Raw genomic sequence first — 23,792 nt, 5'->3', positions numbered from 1 at the left:
TAACCACAGCCAACATTCATTGGGAACCTACAACATGCCGGGCACTGCGGGATGTAAACCTTCTCCTTTCCAAGAAGAGCTGTAAGGAGTTTGGGGAATAGCTGTGTCTGTGTGTCTATAAGCAAAGAGCTTGGGAGCTGAGGTATCCTCAGAATGACTTAGGGAAACAACCTTATGTCCACGTATTGGGAGGGAAGGGGAGGGAAGGCAGGATGGTGGTGGAAAGTGTAGCACGGGTCATCCAGAGATTGGTCCTTGACTCTGGGTAAGTTATTTGGATGCCTGCTCAATTGCTATCCTTACCTGTGCCCCAAGTTTCCTATTGGCTCTGTTTTCCAAGTTTGATTCTCCGTAATTCAAAACCATCATTTATTTATTATTTGTAGTACTTACTGTAGGATTTACAATATGCATACCTAACAACACAGTCCACCTTCAAAAGATATAACACTTTTTGTATTTGTGAACATTCTCATTCTTTGTGTTCTTTGTGCTGTCGTATGTTTTAGATATGTTCTCAACCCCACAATATGTTATTGTTTTGCCTTCAACCATCTATTATCATTTAAAAGAATTAAAAGATGAGAAAGAAAATGTCTTTATGTTACATATTGCTCCTTTCAAGCATTCTTTTTTACATTTTTGTAAATAAAAGTTTCCCTCTAATGCCATTTTCCTTCTGCCTAAAGAAATTCCTTTAACATTTCTTTTAATGAAAATCTACTGTAGAGGTGGTGAGTTCTTTCAACTTCTGTTTATCTAAAACAAGTCATTATTTTACCTTCATTACTAAAGATATTGTTGGTTATAGCATTCTAGGTTGACAAGTGTCTTTTTCTTTTGGTATTTTAAAGGTGCACAGATTATCTTCTGGCTTGCATAGATTCTTATGACAAGTCTGACATCATTCTTACCTTTGTCCCTCTGAATGCAATATGCCTTTTTTGGGGCTGCTTTTAAGATTTTCTCTTTCTCACTGCGTGTGTGTGTGTGTGTGTGTGCGCATGTACACACAATTTGATTATAATATGTCTTGGTGCCATTTTCTTTGTGTTTGTCCTGTTTGGGGTCTTTTGAGATTCTTGTATTTGTATGTTTATAATTTTATCAAATTTGGAAAACATTCTTTCCATTATTTCTTGAAATATTATTTCTGTCCCTGCCCCCACCCCACCCCCAGACTCCAAGTGCATGTATGGCAGATAGCTTTATATTGTCAAAGAGGCTCTGTTCGTTCATTCTAGAGAGTTTTATTACTATAATTTTAAGTTCACTGGTTTTTTCTTCTGCACTGTTTAATCTGCTATTAATCTCACTTAGTAAAAACTTCATTTCAGATACTGTATTTTTCATTCTTAGAAACTCCATTTGGTTCTGATTTAAATATTCTGTTTTTCTCCTCATTATAATCATGTTTTATTTCACAACTTTGAACACGCAAAACATATCCATAATAGCTGTTTTAATAGCCATGTTTGCTAATGCTATCACTTGTTATTTCTGGGTCTGTTTCTTTTTTTTTTTTTTTAAGATTTTATTTATTTATTTGACAGAGAGAGAGAGAGCACAAGTAGGCAGAGAGGCAGGTAGAGGGAGACGGAGAAGCAGGCTCCCCGCAGAGCAGGGAGCCCGATGTGGGACTCAATCCTGGGACTCAATCCTAGGACCCTGGGATCATGACCTGAGCCGAAGGCAGATGCCCAACTGACTGAGCCACCCAGGCGCCCCAGGTCTGTTTCTATATACTGATTTTTCTCCAGGCTATGAGTCACACTTTCTTGCTTTTTTACATGTCTGGTAATTTTTTACTGAATACTGAGCATTATGAATTTTGCATTTTTGGGTGCTAGATTTTGTCATACTTCTACACACAAAAGTGCTCCTTTTTTTTTTCCTGGCAGGTATTTCAGTTACTTGCCGATCAGTTTGATTCTTTCAGGGCTTATTTTTAAACTTTTTGGTTAGGCCTAGAGTAAACTTTATTCTATGGATCATTTAGCTTCATTTCTAAAGCCTGATCCTTCTGGAGTCTTTACTGAATATGCCCTGAATTCCAGCAAAGCCCATCCACTTCAGCTGGTGAGCTTGCAAACAATTTGTGGCCCTGTGAGATCTCTTGGAATTGTTTGGCTTACGGCTGCCCAGACTATAACTCTTCTCTCCTGGAATTTTCTTCTTGCCAGGTCACATAGGGTTTCATCCTACTCACACACAGGATTGATATTCAGCCAACAACTCAAAGGGACCCCTTTGCAGATTTCTGGAGATCTCTGTGCAGCCCCCTCCTCTTTACTTCTTTGTCTTGCAGACTGTAGCAAAGGTAGCCTTCCCAGTCTCTGTCTTCTCAATTCAGTGAGATCACTGGGCTGTCCTTGGGTTCCTGTTCCTATGCTGAAGTCTGGCTATCCCTTTTTTGCAGAATGCCTGGTGATGATTGGACTCAACTTTTTTTTCCTCCCCTTTTCTAAAGGATCACAGTATTGCGCTGTCTGTTGTTCAAAGTCTAAAAATACTTGTTTGGAAGATAACAAACAGTTTTCTAGTTATTTATGGCAAGAGGGTAATCTGAACCCTCTTACTCCCTCCTAGTCAGAAGCAGAAGGGCTCAGAGTTATTCTATTGTATACTAGTTTTTTGATGACAACTTTCATCTTCAGAATTGTGGTTGGTACAGTGGTTTTCCTAAGAATGCCTAGGCTTTACTTATTCTTGGTTCAAGAGGATAGATTTACCTGAAATTTACAGAAATTCTATAAGGAAAGAAATTTGAATTCAAGGAAAAATAAGGAAATTAATTCAATAATATTTACTGAGCACCTCCTATTCGCTAGTCCCTGCCCTCATTGTTGGGGATATAACCGTAAACAAAGATTGAAAAAAAAAATCTCTGCTCTTACTGAGTGCACTGTAGAGAAAGTAGAGGAAGAGGCAACAAGCATAATAAATAAGTGAAATCTTAAAATTTATAACAGGTCAGATGGCAAGCGCTACATGAATTATAGAGAAATAATAATCCTCCCAGCACACATGTGGCATTGGCTGGAAAACATGGCCTTTGTCCCTTCATATACTTTAATGATGGAGGCCATCTGCTTAGAGGTAAAGCAGCCAAGTATATTACCATAAATGTAAATCTACTCGAGGGCTGTCCCCTCATGCCCTGCTAATCTCTGTAATTTATACACACTTACCACAAAGTCATCTTCATGGAAGCATTCCCTAAATTGTTTCTTTTCAGTTTTCTCAACGGGACTTGGACGCTCCATGGGGGTAGGCCTTGTGTCTGCCTTTGTTCACCATTATATCCCCAAACACTCCAGATAGGTTTGGTATTGGGAGAGTGCTCAATACATACTTGTTAGCTTTTAAACACGTGTGTTGAAGAGCTTCGTGGATGCACTGGTTTCTCGATACCTGCCTGTGTTGTACCTTATCTGCACCCCCCTACCTCTCTCTTTAAAAGTACTGGTCAACTTCTCTTTGAAAGTCACCTGTTCTGATCACTCTCTCCTTCTTTCTCTTTTCTGTAGCTGTGCAGTCACTCCACACCCTAAATGACCAGATATCCCATTTTATTGTCACCAAGTCGAAGGCACTGGAAGAAGACAAAGACCCCTTTCTACCCACTGAGAAGGAGACTCTGAAGAGTTCCATGATACTGATGAGGCACCTCTTAATGGATGCTCAGGTACAGAGATTGACAAGGAAATTCTACATAGAGTCCATGGTATCTTTTTTTGTGGTGTTGTTTTTGGTAGATGTTGTGCAAAAATGTTCGACTACCACACTTCCTGGAAACCACCTTTGCGGTAAACAGCCGTATAGCGGACATTCTGATATACTGGGTCTTGGATTTCTGATTAGGAATTATTTGGGATCTAGAATTAAAATAGCTTGGTTTTAAGTCAAAGTAATAGGGCTTAAAAATAATATATGTGTTGTTTCTGAGAATTTAACAGATCTCTCATTAGCCTTGGAAAAGTGAAAAATCCATTTACATACAAACTTGGCAGGCATCAAAGCTGGCGAAGGCTCTGGAGTGGAGTAATATGTATCCCAAACAGCATCACTGAGCAGCTAATGAATATTTTGGTACATTTGATGCACCACCAGTAAGCGAATCAGCACTGTTGTGGGTTTTTTTTTGTTTTTTTTTTAATGCTCGCAATGAATTAATTACAGAAGGCATTTAGCTCGTTGTTCGCTTTTGTTGAGATTCTTCTTCAAGGTTTTTCCTTGTGCACTATTTTATTGAAATATTTAAAGGTAATCCATGTACTCCTTCTGGCTTTGTTGGTGAGTCTCTCCAGATATGTTGGTAGGCAAACACCAGGTGTTTTAGGAGAACTGATAGTTTTCGATGTTAGTGAAGCCAAGCTGAACTAGACTTTATTGTCATTTCTACCTCGTCAGTATCTAGAAATGTTTCCAAAAATGGTCTTTGGTTTGGGTGATTTTGTATTGGTTTGCCCCGGAGCTTTCCTCCTGAGTTTGTTTTCTGATCTATAGCGGTTTAGGTCAGAATGGTGGCTGGTTTCCTGTGTTCCGCTCTGTATCAGATTTTGAACTGTGGTTTCTTTGCTTTTGTTTCAACCATGGTGGTGGTTTGTGTTTTGTTTTTCTAAATCAATCCTGAAGCCTGTATCTGGTACCAGTAAGACCTGTCCTGGCAAGGCCTTGGTGCATTTCTCACCTGTCAATGCTTGAAGCTGCCCCATGGGGTTTTTGAGCCACTGTGTTCAGATGACCCAAATTATGCAAAGCCTTTCATTTTTATTCAGTGTTCTCCCTTCTCCCCTTTATTCTGAGCAGCCCATTCCACTTCTCCTTTCTTCCTGAGCCTGTCTGGTGGAAAAAGAAAAGATTCTGAAGCTCTAACAGCCAATTTTAAGACTCAGGGGAAAAATAAAAGGGTGGGGGGAGGAATTTAGAACAATTTACCAAATAAAAGAGGGCAAATTATTCTTGAAAGGATTAGCTTTCCTCAGTGCCTGGACCCAATCCTATAGCTCACACCCCAGCCAAGGGGACTAGCCTAATGATTCTCCTGAGATATTGTGTAAACTCTAGTTTGTAAAATCTAAGGAAATAAAAAGCCATCTTTTTTCTCTCCTTCACTAGCGTCTAGAATAGGATTTCAGAAATGTTCAATATTGCTTAAGAAAACGTTCCCCTCCCTGAATGTTGGATTCATTTGACAATTTTTATTATTCGTGGTGTTGATCACAATTTTCCCCTTTTTTATCTAATGAGACTAGAATATCCCATATAATGTGGTTATTGTATAGGACCGTGTTATTACCTCATTCTCTCCTGATCCCCATTCAATGCCTGCTAGAATTTTCTCACTTACAATGCCAGATAAAATGGAGCAGGGTATGATGGATATTCCCCAAAGTCACACCTCCAGAAGGAGGGTGGTTAAGTCCTCTTCCTGAGGGGGCAGAAAACAGAAGGTCAGGTAGAAGTGTGTGGTGTCTGGACTGCCATTTCTTTTGCCTACTTTTGTTCAAAGACTCTTCCCTCTTGTCTTTCAGACTAATACAGGATGAGGTAAATTGTGATTAGTTTGGTCTAAAAATACCACCCTCATTTCTTTTCTCCCCAGACCACTAACTTTTTGGAACGTTGTTTGTGGTTATCTCTAGGTCTGTAGCTGAAGGCAATTAGAATCATGTTACCTAATGCCCCCAGGCTCAGAGCATCTCAGTAAGATTAGTGTTGCGAAACTTATCCCCCAAGATTTTTGGGTACAGTCAGGGGTGATATGTGGTTTTCAGTTTTGAAGGAGATAGCTAGAGACATGTGATTTCTAAGGAGACTCTTTATCGAGCATTTTTGGAAATTCAGTGATTTTCCATTCATGGTTTGACATTGCTTCTTACCTCCATTGCAAAGATGAATGAATGTACTTATTTCATATTCTAAGTTCATCAATAAATGGGAGGTCAACAGTATGTGAATATAACTTTTATGTGCCTCCTACCCCTCAGCTGCATTTTGTGATATTAATAGATGCGTGATAGATTTGTGTATTGGAGGACGAAAGCTTCTCTAGAGCAGTAACCACATCCCTTAACTTGGTTGGTGTAATAGCCTGCTCACTTCCACACCCAGAGGACTCTTAATAGCATTAGATTATGATGAAATGCTCTGACATCAGTCTGCGAGTTGAATGAAGTCAGGCGCAAAGTATTCCAGAGAACCTGGAGGCCACTTTCGAGAGTGGCTGCTTAAAAGGCATAATCGATTCAAGTCACATCTGTCTTGGAAGCAATAAATCCTGCTTAGGAGAATGTCAAAGGCAAAAGCATTGCTGGGCTATGAAATTCTACCTCTGAGGATTATAAAACAGTATGCACAGAGCAAACACATCTCCCAAGTATAATAGGGGTGCCGGGCATGATTGGCAGGTGTGACAGTGCATTCTGGAGAATGGAACAGCTCACATGGGCAGTCCAGAGGCCCGCAGTTGTTTATTAATTCCCTACATGTCTGTATGAGCGTTTCAGGGGTGTCTCAAAGAGGCAGGGCTCCTCTGTTTGCACTCCATTCCCCTTGTAGTCCGCAGGCCCCCAAATTCAATGACGTGTACCATTCAGACCGCATTGGAAACCTGATCTTGTGGCTTTTGTTCCTGAGTGCTCTGGCTAAACCCAAAGTGCCGACTCAGCCTCGTGAGTGATTAGATTCATAACACCGAAGAGGCCGTTCTTTCTGGTAGAGATTAATTCTTTTACTTGCCCTGTGTGACTCTGCATGCTAAGAGAGGTTGATTACAGCAAATTAAATCTCCTATTGGCAGTTCTCTCCTCCTTCCCCCCAAAGACCTAATATCATTATTTATTAAGGGGTGAACAAATGCTTGGGAAAACAATAAGATCGCTTTGTTGGCAGCAAGGTCCTCTCCTGGAAGGCTGGGCGCTAGAAGGCAGAGAAATTTCCATGCCCCGTGAGCTCTCCCTCTGCGGCCACAGCAGTGAGGAAGGGCCCGTGTCCTGCTGCCTGGGCCTGGCGGAGTGTGGAGTGCGGGGCAAGGAGGCAGGAGGCCCTTCTCCCTGGACCGTGGCCTGGATTTGAAGGTGGAGCTTGTTTTAAGTGAGGCCAGGGCCCGAGTGCACTCTTCCCAAAGGTCCATCTCTAGGAAGGAAGGAAGCAAGACATTGACAACGAAAATAAAGCGCACAACCATCCACTCTAAGCCAGTGTGTGCCTACGGCCTGGCAGAAGTCAAATGTTCGGCGGAAAATAGATGAAATCTGCTTGATCCTCTGGCCCGCCCTTTCTTGGCTCTTCCCTCCTCTTCCCTTTTCCTTTTGCTTTCCTTTTGCTCCTCCCTCCACCCTACCTGGAGCATCCCCTCCTCCTTCGCTACATTCCCACCCCTTTCTCCCCTGCCTCCTTTCCCTTCCTTCCCCTCTCCTTTCCTTTCCTCTTCTGCCTTTCTTTCTCTTATTTGTGTTCAGGGAACTTGAAAGCCTATTTGCCAAAACTGCATATTCCCCTCGCCAAGCGCAAGGGAGAGCAGCAACAGGATGTGGGGTGACCGGCAGGAGGCAAGCCTCGGGTTTGGGAGGCAGAAGGGGTTCCTGCCAGGATCCGAGATTCCGTGTGATGGTCCTCTGGGTCGTGTGATTTTCTTTTCTAGAATGGTCTAGAAAACTCCTCTCCGCTGGCTGATGATGCTTTCTGATTAATTTCCGGCACGATCGGGCCAATTTAACATGAGTAGATTGACTGTTTGAGCTGCCTGGACACGGTCACTCTCTGGACTGGCCTCAAATGGGGAAGTGTGGTCTGGAGCAGAGACCCCATCAGGGGAAAAGGGCTCAGGCTCCTGACAAATAGGGAGGGAGGGTTGGCTTGTCTGCTTATTTTGGGAAGGAGACCTTGGGAATCAGGTGTTTGATACAAATTCATGACAGCCATACACTGGAAGAGGATCTCTCCCTTTTATAGCACATTCCATCCCTCCATGTGCTTTCTGAAGCCAACACTGTGCTCAGGGCATAGACCTGGTGGTCTCGACAAGTGCAGGTATCGGGGGCTTTCTAGCTGCAGCTGGCTTCAAGGTCATGCCAGGAGCAGCAGCCTGTCAACAGCCCTAGGGGACATCTTGCCCTGAAATCGCACAAACTGAGGCACCAGAAGTGTGCTTGGCTCTCAAGTTCACAGTATTGCCCCCAGCACAGGTTTTTCGTAGTGGCTTTTGAAATGTGACCCCATGCGGGAGCAAGAACCAAAATGTCCCTACATTATGTCAAGCAGAGAGGAAACTCTGACAGAACGGGGGCCAAGAGGCAAAGTTTTTAACAGAAGAAAATCACCCCAGGGATATGTGTAAGTCTATTCATGCTGTCAGATTTCTACCTCTTACGGGTCCTAGGAGAAAGAAATACTGAAATGGATGCTGAAGAGGTTAGTTCACCTAACTAGGAAGCTACACTGGTAAGGGGATTATTCAAAGGAGTCGCAGCTTATCCCCTCCAGTAATCCACGGGCTCCATTACCCATCCGTCCTGTGCATTCAGAAAGACAGTGCTTACTTTCTGTTCTCAGATGCAAACTGTGAAACCAGGAGGTCCGAAGCTTGCGGCTTCTTGTATAACTTGTGTGAGCCCACTTCCTATTCTGCCATGGTGATTTTGATCTTTTAAAGTTTGTTTGTTTGTTTGTTTTTTAATAAATGAAATTGAACCTGTAGGCATTGCCAGGCTTAGATGCAATCCCATCGGTTACAAAGCCCCTAGAGTCCCCTTCCCTGCTCAAACGGAGGGCAACACATAAAATTGCAATGCTGTTCCTCTGATAAGCTTGAGTCTAGGTATTTCTTACATTAATAATGAAAGGTCACCTCCTCTGAGACCTCTGCCTCTTTGTAAAACCCATAAGGCAGAATTTTAGGGAAGGTTCTGAAACACTGAAATTCATGCTTTCAGTATTTACATGCAAAGATCTGGGTCGAGTTGGAACTGAGACTCAGGAAAAACTGGATTCCTGTCCATTGCTGTACTGTGAAGGAAAGGAGCATCAGGATGGGTCATGTTTGAACGGAATAGTCTCTGTCAAACTGGTATAGCTTCCAGGGATACGTACATATGGCGCTAGAGGGAAACTTGGGAATTTATTTTCACACCACAGAAATTTTATGCCCCATTTTTAGATACTATGTATTTGTTTCAGTGATCTACATTTTAAATGATAATATGCTAGAATTTATGCTGCTCTGATTGTTGATGGTCCATGGTATAGTGCGGGAATCTGAAATAGTAGCAAAATCATGGAAAGAAGGTTAGGGCTGAGGACTCCAGTAGGGTTTTTTGGTCCTCAGCAACAAAGACTAGCTCTGATTAACATAACAAGGGAAGGAAAAATAAAATAAGACGAAAACAGAGAGGGAGGCAAACCATGAGGAGACTCTTAACTGTAGGAAACAAACAGAGTTGTGGAGGAGATGGGGGTAACTGGGGGATGGGCAGTAAGGAGGGCACTTGATGTGATGAGCACTGGGTGTTATATGCAACTGATGAATCACTAAGTTCTACCCCTGAAAATAATAGTACGCTATATGTTACCTAAATTGAACTTAAATAAAAAAAATTTTTAAAAAGAAAAATTTTCTATCTTCATGAAAGAAGATGTTAGTTTAAAAAAATATATAACAAGGGTAACATTGGATGGAAGCAAACAGGGTTGACCTTAGGAAAAGCTGGAGAACCACATCTCAGGAAAGACAGGCAAGAGTTAGGTGTCAGGAATTAAAGAGAAGTTGCTTTAGGATACTATGGTTGAGACGCCTGAGTGGCTCATGGGATGCCTGGGTGGTTCAGTCGGTTAAGCGTCAACCTTCGGCTCAGGTCACGATCCCAGGGTCCTGGGATCGAGTCCCGCATCAGGCTCCTTGCTTCATCGGGGAGCCTGCTTCTCCCTCTGTCTGCCATTCTCTCTGCTTGTCCTCTCTCTCTCTCTGATAAATAAATAAATAAAATCTTTAAAAAAAAAAAAAGGATACTGTGGTTGGGATAAATTGGCTCCAGCTGTTTTCTCTCTTTGTGTCTCTTTGGTCAAGATTCAAATTCTTGGAAGAGTCTGACCAGCATGTCTTAGGTCAATGGGACCTTTTCCACATTGACCATGGGAGGGTGTGCACGTTGAGGGATGGTCCCACCTAGACTATTGTCACCACAAGGAGGGAGAGAGGATGCTGGGCAGATGGGGGCAATAATAAATCCACTGTGCACTCCACACGGGTACACTTGGTACTGTGTCCCAGGGTGGGGGTTGGCAGCACACTGAGCTCTAGGGACAGAGAGGGACAGAAGAGTGGCCCTGCCCCAGAGGGACTAGGATATAGTGGGGCAGATGATCAGACACTGAAGTGCCCTGTGACAAATACTGAGGAAGGTGTGCGTGGGGGCCCTGGAAGCCCAGAGAAGGAAGTGGCTGATATTTGCAGATCACTTCACTGTTTACAAAGCACTTCTGCCAGTGTCGTCTCCTTTTTTCCTCTCAGCCATGAGAACGACAGGAGGCTGAGTATTGTTATCTCTATTTTGAAAACTGGGTATTAAGCTTTAATAAAATAGACTTTTTAAAATATCATTCCATCCAGCGCATCACAAAGCAAGCGTAAATGATTTCCTACTTGTAGCTGGTGACCCTCAGAGGATTTGCTTCCTGAAGGGGTTATTAAATAGAGGGAAAGGGGGGTGTAATTTGGGGAAAGAAGCAGATTAACACCTGGCTTCAGACATACAACGGCACTCCTAACTCAAAATATTTTTAACAACGTTAATAAATATGCAATGCTTTCCTAAAGCTAAACTCTATCCTTTCAGACTTTTAGAAGGCATAGGGTTCTAAGAACAGGGTTTCAAAAATCTTTATTCTTTATCCCTCGATATTCTAGCCTCCTCATGGTGTTCTGTAGTTATATTAGTAAATATGTGGCTCCAAAAATAATACCCAGCCCCACCATTACCCTTCAGGTGAGTGGTTCTCGACCAAGAGGGGAGGAGAGCCATTTTTGCCCTACCCAGAGGCATTTGGCCGTATCTGGAGGTATTTCTGATGGTCACAGATGGTGTGGCTTTGTGCGTGGGGGTGGCGGTGCTACTGGAATCTGGTGGCTAAAGGCCGGGCCTGTTACCCAACTTCCTACCATGCACAAGATGGCCGCCGCCCCCCCCCCAAGACAAAGAATTATCCAGCCCCAATGCCAATAGTGTTGAGACTGAGAAACCTGCTTTTAGAACCAATGCTACCTTTTTCATTGATCATGAAACTCCTCCAGTCTCAGAATCGTTTTGTTTGAAGCCCTACAATAAATCATAATTGGTCCTCAAGATATATCTTAGTTATCATTTTCTCATCATTTATTGAGCATCTATAATGTGCCAAGCACTGTGCTAGACTGTGGGGAACCATGGTGAGAACAAAAACAATGATCTTTGCCCTCAAGGATTTTGTACGTCAGTAGTGGGTAGCTCTGAGTATGTAAGTCAACAAATAATTACGAGTTTCAGTAGTTGTCCTAAAGATTCATTAGGACCCAGTTTACATAAGGGTTCAAATGTTTTCCCTTTGAACACAACATTTCAGCTGAGATCTTCAGGGAGGGAGAGGGAGGGAGGGAGAGAATGTGACCTCTACTCGTGCATTATTGCATATTATTTGTACTTCAATTTAGTTGTATGTATTTAATACTACTCCATGAGGTAACTGGAAATAGATCCCCTGGGATGTTGTGAAAGATCTAAGCAAATTATTTATTCCAGAAATTTACATTTAGTTTAGAGAATATGAAAATTCTAACTGGTCCCTCAGGAACGGAGAATCTTTTCTTTTTTGCCTGTGGGTGTCCACAGAGGAGCCAGGATCTCTGTCTTTTTTTGCTAGATGCTGTGGACATAGAGACATACAAAGGAAGGCTAGCATCAGAGCTGTTTGAACTACATGAGACACGGGAGCCAGGTGGGCGAAGGGAAATCTGGGAAGATGTAGACACAGAAGTGAAGAGGTGGAGGCTGCTCATGCTTAACCGAATAGCTGCCACAGAGAACCTGGCCGACATTCAGTTCTCAATTATGGACCTAGAGATTAGTAACTGTATGGATTATCTATGGGCAAAGCATTCCTTCCCGGGTGGCATGCACTCAGGAAATGTAAAACAACATTAGTCTGAATGAGACATAATTAGAAAGGTAATTTCATTGCCAATATTTTTTTTCTGCCATAATGGAATTCAATATCAGACTTTTCTTTTAGTATCAGTAACTTGGTACTTTTGAATGCTGTGGCTCCCACCCATTAGTCAGATAATAGAGAGCAGAATGGATGCCATATAATTATAATCCTAAAATCACTTATGCTTTGAATAGTAATTCCTCTGCAGAGATGTTGGGGCCTCCTAGTCACGTGAAACTCAAACATTCCCAGGTAGAGCAGCCAGGTAAATTGAGGCATGGTGTTGCTGAGTGCCATCATCCCCATCCTGTGTTAGATCTGGGAGTAGAACCCACATTTCTCCTTGATGCCAGCTCAAGCTAATATTCCATGTTCTTTCACTCCCTTGTTCCTTAGTAAATTATACTTAAAAGCAATTTGTTTGTTTGTTTGTTTTAAATTTTATTTTTTATTATGTTAGTAACCCTACAGTACATCATTAGTTTTTGATGTAGTGTTCCATGATTCACTGTTTTCGTATAACACCCAGTGCTCCATGCAATATGTGCCCTCCTTCATACCCATCACTGGGCTAACCCATCCCCCCAGCCCCCACCCCTCTAAAACCCTTAGTTTGTTTCTCAGAGTCCATAGTCTCTCATGGTTTGTCTCCCCCTCGATTTCTCCCCCTTCATTTTCTCTTCCTTCTCCTAATGTCCTCCATGCTATTCCTTATGTTCCACAAATAAGTGAAACCATATGATAATTGACTTTCTCTGCTTGACTTATTTCACTTAGCATAATCTCCTCCAGTCCCATCCATGTTGATGTAAAAGTTGGGTATTCATCCTTTCTGATGGCTGAGTAATATTCCATTGTATATATGGACCACATCTTCTTTATCCATCCATCTGTTGAAGGGCCTCTTGGTTCTTTCCAGTTTGGCTATTGCGGACATTGCTGCTATGAACACTAGGGTGCATATGGCCCTTCTTTTCACTACATCTGTGTCTTTGGGGTAAATACCCAGTAGTGCAATTGCTGGGTCATAGGGTAGCTCTCTTTTTAATTTTTAGGATGCCCACTCTTGCCGCTATTATTCAACATAGTACTAGAAGTCCTAATAAGAGCAATCGGACAACAAAAAGAAATAAAAAGTATTCAAAGTGGCAAAGAAGAAGTCATACTCTCTCTCTTCGCAGATGACATGATACTTTATGTGGAAAATCCAAAAGACTCCACCCCCAAATTACTAGAACTCATACAGCAATTCAGTAATGTGGCAGGATACAAAATCAATGCACAGAAATCAATTACTTTCTTATACACTAACAATGCAATTGTAGAAAGAGAAATTAGAGAATCGATTCCATTTACAATAGCCACCAAAAACGTTTAGATACCTCGGAATAAACCTAACCAAAGAGGTAAAGGATCTGTACTCTAGGAACTACTGAACACTCATGAAAGAAATTGAAGAAGACACAAAAAGATGGAAAAACATTCCATGCTCATGGATCGGAAGAATAAACATTGTTAAAATGTCTCTGCTGCCCAGAGCAATCTATACCTTCAACGCCATCCCGATCAAAATTCCAATGACATTTTTCAAAGTGCTAGAACAAACAATCCTAAAATTTGTATGGAATCAGAAAAGACCCTGAATCGCCAAGGAAATGTTAAAAAAGAAAAACAAAGCTGGGGGCATCACGTTGCCTGATTTCAAGCTATATTACAAAGCTGTGATCACCAAGACAGCATGATACTGGCACAAAAACAGACACATAGATCAATGGAACAGAATAGAGAACCCAGATATGGACCCTCAACTCTATGGTCAAATAATCTTCGACAAAGCAGGAAAAAATATGCAATGGAAAAAAGTCTCTTCAATAAATGGTGCTGGGAAAATTGGGCAGCTATATACAGAAGAATGAAACTCGACCATTCTCTAATACCATACACAAAGGTAAACTCTAAATGGATGAAAGATGTCAATGTGAGGCAGGAATCCATCAAAATCCTAGAGGAGAACATAGGCAGTAACCTCTTCGACATCGACCACAGCAACTTCTTTCAAGATACATCTCCAAAGGCTAGTGAAACAAAAGCAAAAATGAACTTTTGGGACTTCATCAAGATAAAAAGCTTCTGCACAGCAAAGGAAACAGTCAACAAAACAAAGAGGCAACCCACAGAATGGGAGAAGATATTTGCAAATGACACTATTTATTTATTTTTAAGATTTTATTTATTTATTTGACAGAGAGAGAGCACAAGCAGGGGGGAGCAGCAGGGAGAGGGAGAAGCAGGCTCCCTGCCTAGCAAGGAGGCCAACACAGGGCTCCATCCCAGGACCCTGGGATAGTGACCTGAGCTGAAGGCAGACGCTTAACTGACTAAGCCACCCAGGTGCCCCTTAAAGCAGTTTAATGGTGACTTGGCTCTTCCAAGTTCTCACTTACTCCTGTGAACCTGAAAGAAACGCAGTGGTTTTTGGCCAGCTTAGTAGCCCGGATACTTAATTTCAGAATGGACATTCTTATCTTGGATTACTGATATGCACCTACAATCTCTTTCTGTTTCCTCGGAAAGTATGAGACAAAGAAAGGCTCATGATAAGATTGATAATGAAAATCATGGCATGGATTTGTATCAGTTAACTACTGCCACGTAAAAAAAAAAAAAAATCATCCCAGAATTAAGTGGTTTAAAATGATAACTTTTTATTGACTTCTTTAAGGCTGCATTGACTGGGTAATTTTGCTAATACAGGCAGGCACGGCTGATCTTGACTGGTCTCACTCCCATATCTGTGGTCGCTGGGGCCTGGTGGGTCTAAGATGCCCTTGGCTGGCATGATTCAGCTGTCCTGCACATCTCTCCAATATCCGCTCAGCAGGCTAACTCTGGAATATTCTCATACAGGTGACAGGGGTCCATAGAAAAAGAACAAATGGACAAAAGCAATCACTTTTCCAGTCTACATTTGTATCAAATTTGCTACTATTCCATTGGCCAAAACCAGTCAAATTACCTAACCCAGAGTCAGTTTGGGATGACACCACCAAAAGGATGTATCAAGCATGGCGCATTAGTGTAATCAATCTACCACATAAACAAAGCCAAGTAGCAAAAGATTTCTTAGCATAACTCTTGATGACATTTGATCTTTTGGAAATGAGAGTCTGAAATGTCCTAATTAGCAAGCTTCCTGCACATTCTCTTTTGGAAAGACTGAGCCAGTCAGTTTGTTTAGAGGGTCATGAATTGTGTTCTTCTGCCGTTATCCAAGCAGAGAGGACAGACTGTGTTTGAACAGCTGGAGGATATATTTTAAGAGGGCTCTACGTCAGGCTTGAACAGGATGATTTCAAATGGGCCTGTGACCAAGTGTGAGAAGTGTGCACTTGTGCTATAGCTCTAGAAACATGATGAGCCATTAAAATCCCATTGTTCGAGCTGGTCATTCAAACCAGGTGCATGGTTAATTTGTTCAACAAAATTCTTCCTGTGCTTATAGTAACCACATGAAAGGTACAGTGGTAAACACTGCAGGGAGATATGAAAAATAAAAGTAGTAAAGGATCATTGAGTTCTCAGCGTGTGCCAAACCCTCTGCTAAGGACTGTACCTTACTTCCAAATCTCATTTGTGAGGTGTGTGTTATTTCCCCTATTTTTTGGAAGAGGAAATGAGGCCCAGAGAGGAAAACGTACTTAGAGTAGCTGTGCTACTCTAATGGCAAAAAATACCTGCGGTTCTTTACTTTCTCTCTTTGCAATATGCCTTGGTAGCCTTTCTCAGTGAGAACTAGGGTTTGTTTTCCCATCCCCTGAATCTGAGCTGGCTTGTGATTTGTTTCGGCCGAGAGAATGTGGTGGAAGAGTAGGTCAGTCCAGGGGTTGTCTGGGAGACAGTCAAAACTCTGTCTTCATTTTCAGAGAAAGCTGTGGCTGAAGAGGTGGGTCTGGGACTCATCAGTGTATGTACCATCTGTTGGAGTCGGGCTGTATCCTTAAGTTCTCAGTAGCACACAACAGAATCCACTTTAAGGAGAAAGGCCTTTAAAAGAAATTTTGGAGACATTTCTGATAGTTCACAGAATCTCCAGGAGGTCTTGAACACTAGGTTTGGAGGGTACCTGGCCAGGAATAACAGTAGCCAGGAGAAACCAGTCAAGACTGCTAGTGGAAACCGTCCAGCGACTGCTTCACCCAGGACAGCACCCGTAACATGAGGACTGGATGCAGAACCTTCCCCAGGGCTATCCTGAAGAACCAAGTGCTTCTGCCGCCAGCTGGCTGAAGGAGCCACTCTCCTCCCACACTGTGGCTACCTCATTGAGGAAGAACCCAGGTTAGTAGGCAACCTTAGCCACAGGGGAATCTGGGAAATGTAGTTCTAGATTTCCATTTTCTGTAGTTCAGGGAAGCAGGTTAGAGGATGTTGGAATGTGTGTGAGTGAACCAATGCGGGGTACCCCCAACATAAGCACACAGGAAACTACACAGGGACATCGTACAGCGAGGAACAGAAGAAGACACACTGTGGAGTAGATGAAAAGTCCCCTTCTCATTTCAACTAGATTGAAATTTCTGTCATTTGCAGCCTGAGGAACCTTGACTAATAGGGCACCTAAACTTTATAGAAATGCCATCCTTTCTCCCCAGTGCCTTCTTGTCAATATTCCATGTGTTCCCTCCCATGATTAACCACAGAGCCAAGTGGGAGCTTTCTCTGAGCTGGGGCACCCCCCGGCCCCTTGCAGTTAAGCTCCAGGAACCTTCTTGCCTGTACTTTAACATTTATGCAGTTTCATATTGCTGCTTATACATTTACGCAGTCACGCACAGGGCTTGAATTCAAAGAAGACCCGTATAAAGCAACAATTGTTGTAAATAATTAACCTACTAAGAAGTTTGAATGTATGCACAGAGGTGGCACAAGGAGTTCTTTTCCTGGGATGGGGCAAAAAAACAAAAAAAAACCCCACCAAAAAATCCAACTTGTTATTCTGGAAGCACAAACTGTTCACTGGTGTTCATAAGTGATGTGCCTCACATCTCAGTGCATGTTTTCATGGGTTTTTCAATGTATTTCTAAATGAAATTTGAATCAGCATTTGCAGAAATACCTCCACAGGACCCCACAGTAATACAGAAAACCATTTGGTCATGGATGCCCCATATGGCATTTTCTCTAGCTTCGCCAAAAGGGACCAACTCCTTTGTTACAGGTTGAATTGTGTCCTCCAAAAAAGACATGTGGGAAGTCCTAACATCCATGACCTCAGAATGTGGCTTATTGGACCTACAGTCGTTATAGAGGGAATCAAATTAAAATGAGGTCATTGGAGGGGCACCTGGGTGGCTCAGTCAGGTAAGCATCTGCCTTCGGCTCAGGTCATGATCCCAGGGTCCTGGGATTGAGCCCCGAGCTGGGCTCCCTGCTCAGCCAGGAGACTGCTTGTTTCTCTCCCTCTCTTTCTGCCCCTCCCCCCACTGCTTGTGCTCTCTCTCTCTCTCTCAAATAAATAAAATCTTAAAAAAAAAGGTCATATGACTGGTGACCTTGTAACAAGGGGAAATTTAGACACAGAATCACATGTGCACCAAGGGGAGGCAGTGTGACGTCACAGGAGAATGCTGTGTGATGCATCTAGATGTCTGTGGCCCCTGAAGCTGGGAGAGAGGCCCAGGACAGATTCTCCCTTAGAGTTTTCAGAAGGAAACAAACCTGGTTTCACCTTGATTTGGGGCTTCTGACCTCCAGAACCGTAAGACTAGGAATTGTTCCTGTTTTAAGCCGCCTGGTTTGTGGCACTGTGTGATGGAAGCCACAGGAAGCGAATACACCCCTGCTGATGAGAAAATCACAGACTAAGAAGGCGTGGGACATTTTTAGACCAGGCGCAGTGTGGTCCAGGAGCAGCATATTTTTGTTTTCATCATGGGATGAAAAGGATTGTGATGGAAGGCCAACGTGCAAGGTTCCTTACTCTCCAAAGAGCCCCAGTGCTGAATGTCACACGTGGAGGTCTTATTTCATCCAAGATAAGTGAAGGGCCTGGGGGTGGCATGGCAGGTGGTGTGTCCTACCCGCAGTTGCTGGAGGGGGTACCACTGTTGCTTTCGCCACGATGCCAACATCACACATAATTTGTTGATTCCCTATTGTTGGTTTCTCTGTGGGATGGGAAGTTGTCACCTGGCTTCTTTCTTTCTTTTCATCATCGTAACTGCCTCCACTCTGTCATCCTTCCAACTCTAAATCAAAGGGAAGCGTGTCTTCTCTCATCTGGGAACTATTCTGGATGCATACCATTAGCACAGAGGAGCACTTGACATTTCAGATCATCATTAGGGCTTCGTTATTGGTTTCAGCCGAACCTTGGCACTCTGGTAGGACTGTGGGGACAAATAAGCAAGAGAGATGGAGATCTAGCAAAGTTCACGGGCAGCTGTTGCCCTGGCAGAGAATCACGAGCCCCCCTCCTCCATGCCCCCCCCAAGAGCCGGGTCTCTCCCGGGATGCAGCGTCTGGCTCAGTGTGGCAGATCTGGTTGTCATCCTTCCGCCGCCATCTTCTGCCTTCAGAGGAATTGTGAAGTGGATTAACTCTTCTGTCCCAGGACTCTGTACCTCCCCATGACTGTCCGCTCTTCTTCTGCAGCAGGCTTCTGTCAGGCTTGCCCCTTCCACATTGTTTTCTGGGACCTCCAGACCCATCCTCTCCCACCAGACTTCGGGAAGGCTGTGCATGCATTATCCTAGGGGCATTTTGATGGCTGCCCTTTCTTCTTAGTTCTGCAGAGCAGTGAAGAATGCTGTGGAGGAGAGAAGCATGGGGCTCTGAGGAGGAGAGTGACAAGCCTAAATCTGAGTAGCTGAGGGAAAGGACACCAGCCAACACTTCCAAGAGGAACTGATTTTAAGTAGTTGGTTAACATTAAAGTCTGGTGAGGATAGAGATTTAGGGTTAAGTCTCAGCCTCTTACAGGACTGCCTACTCATCTAACTGTAGTGCGGTCTTGTTTCTCTTATGCCAGCCCCTCTCTGGATTTTGTTGGAACATTCGAGTACAGTTTTGATTTCACAAGTAAGCTGTTGGCCCAGGTGGCTGGAAAATGGATTTCCGCCAAGGAGGTCAGTCATTCGGGAAAGGGCCAATAATTTTTTTTTAATAGAAACAACAATCTCTTCTATAGGAATAAAAAAGGATTTTTTCTTCTATAAGCACATCTGAATGTTTTTCCTTAGTGGAATGTTTCTAATTGATTGATAAGCCTCTTCCTTAGTCACCAGTGTGGACAGGTTTACTCTTCCAAAGCTGAGTGATTGGTATCATTTAGTGTCTCTTGTTCCTCTATCTTCTCCTCTCTGGGCTTCTGAGTTGCTGACAGCTCCTTGTCTATGCCCAGGTGTTTGTTAGGATTCAGTCCCAGAAGTCCAGAGAGCAGAGGATGGAGGGACAACTGGATTTGTTCAGAGTGGGCTATCTAAATAAAACCAGATAATTATCTGCTAGGGTTTTCAATTACAAAAATGACTGACAGTAAAAAAAAAAATCACCAAACATTTGAAAACCAATCACAAAATGAGATAGAAATTATAGAATTACAAACTCAATAAACTGAACAAGTTACATAGGAGAAAACGGTTAATAGAGAAACTGGAACAGGATTTTAAAATAGGTACAATTAATATCCTCAGAGAGATAACATAGAATACTGCATCCAAGAAATCAGAACAGAGATCCTTTACTTACCCATTCATTGATTCCACTAAGATTTAATGAGCTGCTAATATACGTTAGGTGCAGATGGTGAACTGGGGAGTAAATAGTAAGTAAAGCTAAGTCCTGGTCCTCGTGGAGCTTCTGGTCTAGTTAGGGGAGACAAAAAAAATACCAAGTAAAGATATGTCAGGTGATGTGTGTTGCGGCGAGAAATAAGGCAGGGTAAGAAGCTTAAGAGATACAGGAATGGGGAGGGGGGATACTATTTATATAGGATGGTCAGAAAAGACCTCAAGGAAGTGACGGAGTGAATGAGCCAAGTGAAAATCAAGGGGAAGAACGTTCCAGACAGAAGGAACAGCAGGTGTCAAGGCCCCGAGTCAGAAGGATGTCTAAACTGTTCAGGGAGCAACGAGGAGACCAGTGTGGTTGGAGTTGGATATCTGAGCAAGGGTGAGTGTCATAGAAAATAAATCAGAACGGTAGGGGGCGGGGCAGAGCAGATTATTTATGGCTTTGAAGGACTCTGGCTTTTACTCTGAGCAGGAAGGGAAGCCATGGAAGGTTTCAGGCAAAGAGCTTGATTTGTCTTGACTAAACTGTCTAAAAAGAATAATTGGACTTTTATGGGAAAAATCAACTGTGGGGGATGAGAACTGGAAACTTGGTAACCAACTAGGAGACTATTGAAATAGCCCAGGTAAGAGACAACGTGACTTGGACCATTACCTCTTGGAGGTGGTGAGAAATGGTCAGCTTCTGGAAATCTTTTGTAGGTAATGCCAACAAAATTTGTTGACCTGTGAGGTGAGCGAGAGAAAGGAGTCAAGGAACCCAAGCAACGGGAAAAGTAAAGACCACTTTAGGGAGGGAGGGGCGGAGGGGAAGGAGAACATCACTGGAGGTGGAATGGAGAGTTTGTTTTGGACATATGTTTGAGATGCTTAGGAGGCATCCAAGTGGGGATGTTGAGGGGCAAGTCTGGCGTTCAGGAGAAAGAATCCAGTTGGAGACATGCAGTCATGAGACTGGGCAATTTCATCCAGACGGTTCCCGTAAATGCAGAAAGAAGAGGTCCCAGGACAGAGCCCCAGGTCTGTCCACCTTTCAGAGGCTGGAGAGATGAGGAGGGGCTGCACAAAGACTGAGCGAGAACAACCCGTGAAGTCAGAGAACCCAAGGGAGCACTGCACCGTAAGAAGGTGAAGAAGGCGTCTTAAGAGGCTGGAAGTGATCCCCTTGAGAACTTCTGGTGATTGATGAGCTAGAACGACGATTCCAATCGACTGTTGGACACAGCAACGCGCAGGAGGTCGGTGACCGTGGCAGGGGCAAATTTGGCAGCGCAGGGTAGGGGAGAAAACCCAATGGGCGTGAGCTTGAGAGAGAATGGAGGACGGGCATCGAGGCAGGGAGTGGAGCGGACCTCCTTGAGGACTTTTACTGAGGAGCAGATGATTAGTGCAGAAGCTGGAGGAGAACGTGGAGTCGTTTGTTTTCTTAAACGGTGCATGTTCTATCTTAAAGACAGTGACCCAGCAGAGGGAGGAGGGCTGATGATGCAGGGGAGTGTGGGACGGGCCTGCCGGGAGAGGTCCCTGTGTACATAGGTTGTCAAAGAGGAGAGAGGGTAAAAAAGAACCAACTAGAGATCTTGGAAATAAGAAAAATACAAATACTGAAACCCCCCACCCCCACCACCTCATTTCCTGAGGAGCCGAGAAGAACGAACAACAGGAATGTCAGGCTGCGAGATTCTCCCAGGGTGCAGCAAGGGGGAATCACGGTGGGAATTCTAAAAGAACAACGAGGAGATGCGGACTGCAGGGAGCAGGAGAAGCTGGAGAGAAATAGGGGGAAAGAGGGGAGACAGTGTGTGAAGACTCAGCTGGAGGAGGTCATGTGTCCCCATACTGGGCAGACCCCTGGGTCGCAAGCAGGGGTGGATAATAGCAGGGGTCAGAGTCCTTGCGGTAGCAGTGGCAGGAACTCATGCATCAGAACACCGTCGAGACTTTTCCAGTGATCAAGAATAAAGAAAAAAAATGGAAAAGGCGCTGGAGGAGAGGTTGGTGTGACTCGGGTCACAAAGGGTCTTAGAGGTCCAGGAAAACGCTTGAATATTATTCCAAGAGTAATGGAAGTCACCGAAGGGTTTTAAGAAGGCGGGAGGGTGGTGACAAATATTGGGTTTGTTTACCAAGCCGTATCGGGCTGCTGATGGAGATGAGATGGGGAAGATTGGAAGGCTGGGGGTGAGCGTGGAAGCCGGGCAGCTACGTGACGAGCTGTCAGAATCGCGCCTTCAGGAGGCAGATGCTCTATGAATAGGGAGCTGGCGGGGTGCTAAGCACTAAACACATGTTATCAATTCATTCAGTCTCCACCATGACCCTTCCGTTACCTCCATTCGACAGATGCGGAAATGGATGCGCAGACAAATCCGGGAGGTCACCCAGCCAGTCGGTGGCAGAGCCAGGATGGGAACCTGGGTCGTCTGGCCTCAGAGCCCAGGCTTTTAACCAATACCCTGTAGGACTCTGGACCAGAGCCATAATAAGGGAGACTGGAGACGTGGATGGGTTTGGGAGGCAGCAGGGGCAGGGGGATGATGCCGGGGGATGGTGAAGAAAGGAATTAAGAATGATGCCTGTATTACTGCCTTGTGCAAATCGGTGGTGCTTTTGCTGACGTGAGTTCACGTCCCTGCTTGAATGAGAATCTCATTGCCCCCTCACTGAATGGAGAATGAGTCCACACTCTTCCTCCGCTGCTAGTAAGTCTCTGTGCTGAACACCCTGCTGAAAAGGCGACCAATGCTCGGTTTGCCCAGGACCAGAGGTCTTCAAGGAAGTTTAAAACTGGGGAAGTCCCTGGCAGGCCGGGATGAGTCGGTCACCCTCCTGCCATCCCCGCATCCTCACTCTGCGCAGCCACACTGGCCTTGCCTTTAGGTGGGTGGGCCTGGCAGCCCTCAGCCTTCGCAGACACGGTTCCTGCCTGTGGACTGCTTTCCGCCTGGCACTTGGCGCGGCTGCCTCCCCTGGTCCTCCGCTCTTAGCTTCAGTGTCACTCCTCAGACTGGCCTTGGTGACCCCCTATCTCATGTAGCCCACCACCAGCATTCCTCGCACCCCTCGGAACTTATCACAGGTTCAGTGGCTTTATTGAATCATCTGATTACTCCAGTGCTCAGTCCTTGGCTCCGTGAGGGCAGGGCTTCCATCTGTCTTGTTCACCTGCGTACATATTGAAAGAAGGTCTCTGAGGACCAAAGGAGAGATGTCGTCCACAAGGGCAGCAAGAGACATTTTACTGGTGTATCAGGAAAGACTGCCTTACCAGAAACTCCCAGAAAAGGTTACCAAGACAGCTTGCAGAAAAACACAATTAGAAATTAAAGCTTGTGACAGTGTTCCCAGCATTTCTCCCCTCTCCCCTCGCCCTCTGCCCTGCTTTGGTCCCTTAAGGACAGAGCTGAGAGCCTTGCACGGGTCTCGGGCTTGGTTGCTGGACAGACTATGAATTCTGCAAGCTGTTTTTCGTCTGACATCTTCCTTCTGCTTGTCCCTGCCGCAGACAGCACAACTCAGGTTTGGGGAAGCCACTGCTTGGCGTTACCAGATGACTGCTCTGTTTTATTCCTATGACAAGTAAAAGTGGGCAGGATTCCTATACGGTTTAACTTTTCTTTGACACGTGCATGTCCTCGGCAGTCTTGTTTTGGTGTTCTTCTAAAACTTAACTCTTGCTCATAACAGTGAAAAATTGGAAACCAAATACAAATCTCATAACATTTGATTGGGTAAATGAGTTTTGGCACATCCCTAGAGTGGGATACTCTAGAACCATTAAACACAATTAGGTAGATCTACGTTCACTGACAT

The 23,792-nt window shown here is 44.1% G+C and overlaps 1 protein-coding gene across 2 annotated transcripts in view; it reads left to right on the top strand.

The window, feature by feature from the left end:
* Positions 1-23,792, top strand: part of KAZN (kazrin, periplakin interacting protein) — a 1,038,326-nt gene that overhangs the window by 241,162 nt on the left and 773,372 nt on the right. For both annotated transcript variants that reach the window (XM_078073774.1, XM_078073773.1), the window contains exon 2: positions 3,531-3,688. In XM_078073774.1, the coding sequence (XP_077929900.1) occupies positions 3,531-3,688 (158 nt within the window). The remainder of the gene's footprint in view (positions 1-3,530; positions 3,689-23,792) is intronic.

This window comes from Halichoerus grypus, chromosome 5 (assembly GCF_964656455.1).
Source record: "Halichoerus grypus chromosome 5, mHalGry1.hap1.1, whole genome shotgun sequence".
In the NCBI taxonomy this organism is placed as follows: Eukaryota; Metazoa; Chordata; class Mammalia; order Carnivora; family Phocidae; genus Halichoerus; species Halichoerus grypus.
The sequence above is the reverse complement of the archived record's forward strand: the minus strand, read 5'-3'. Positions and strand labels throughout refer to the sequence as shown.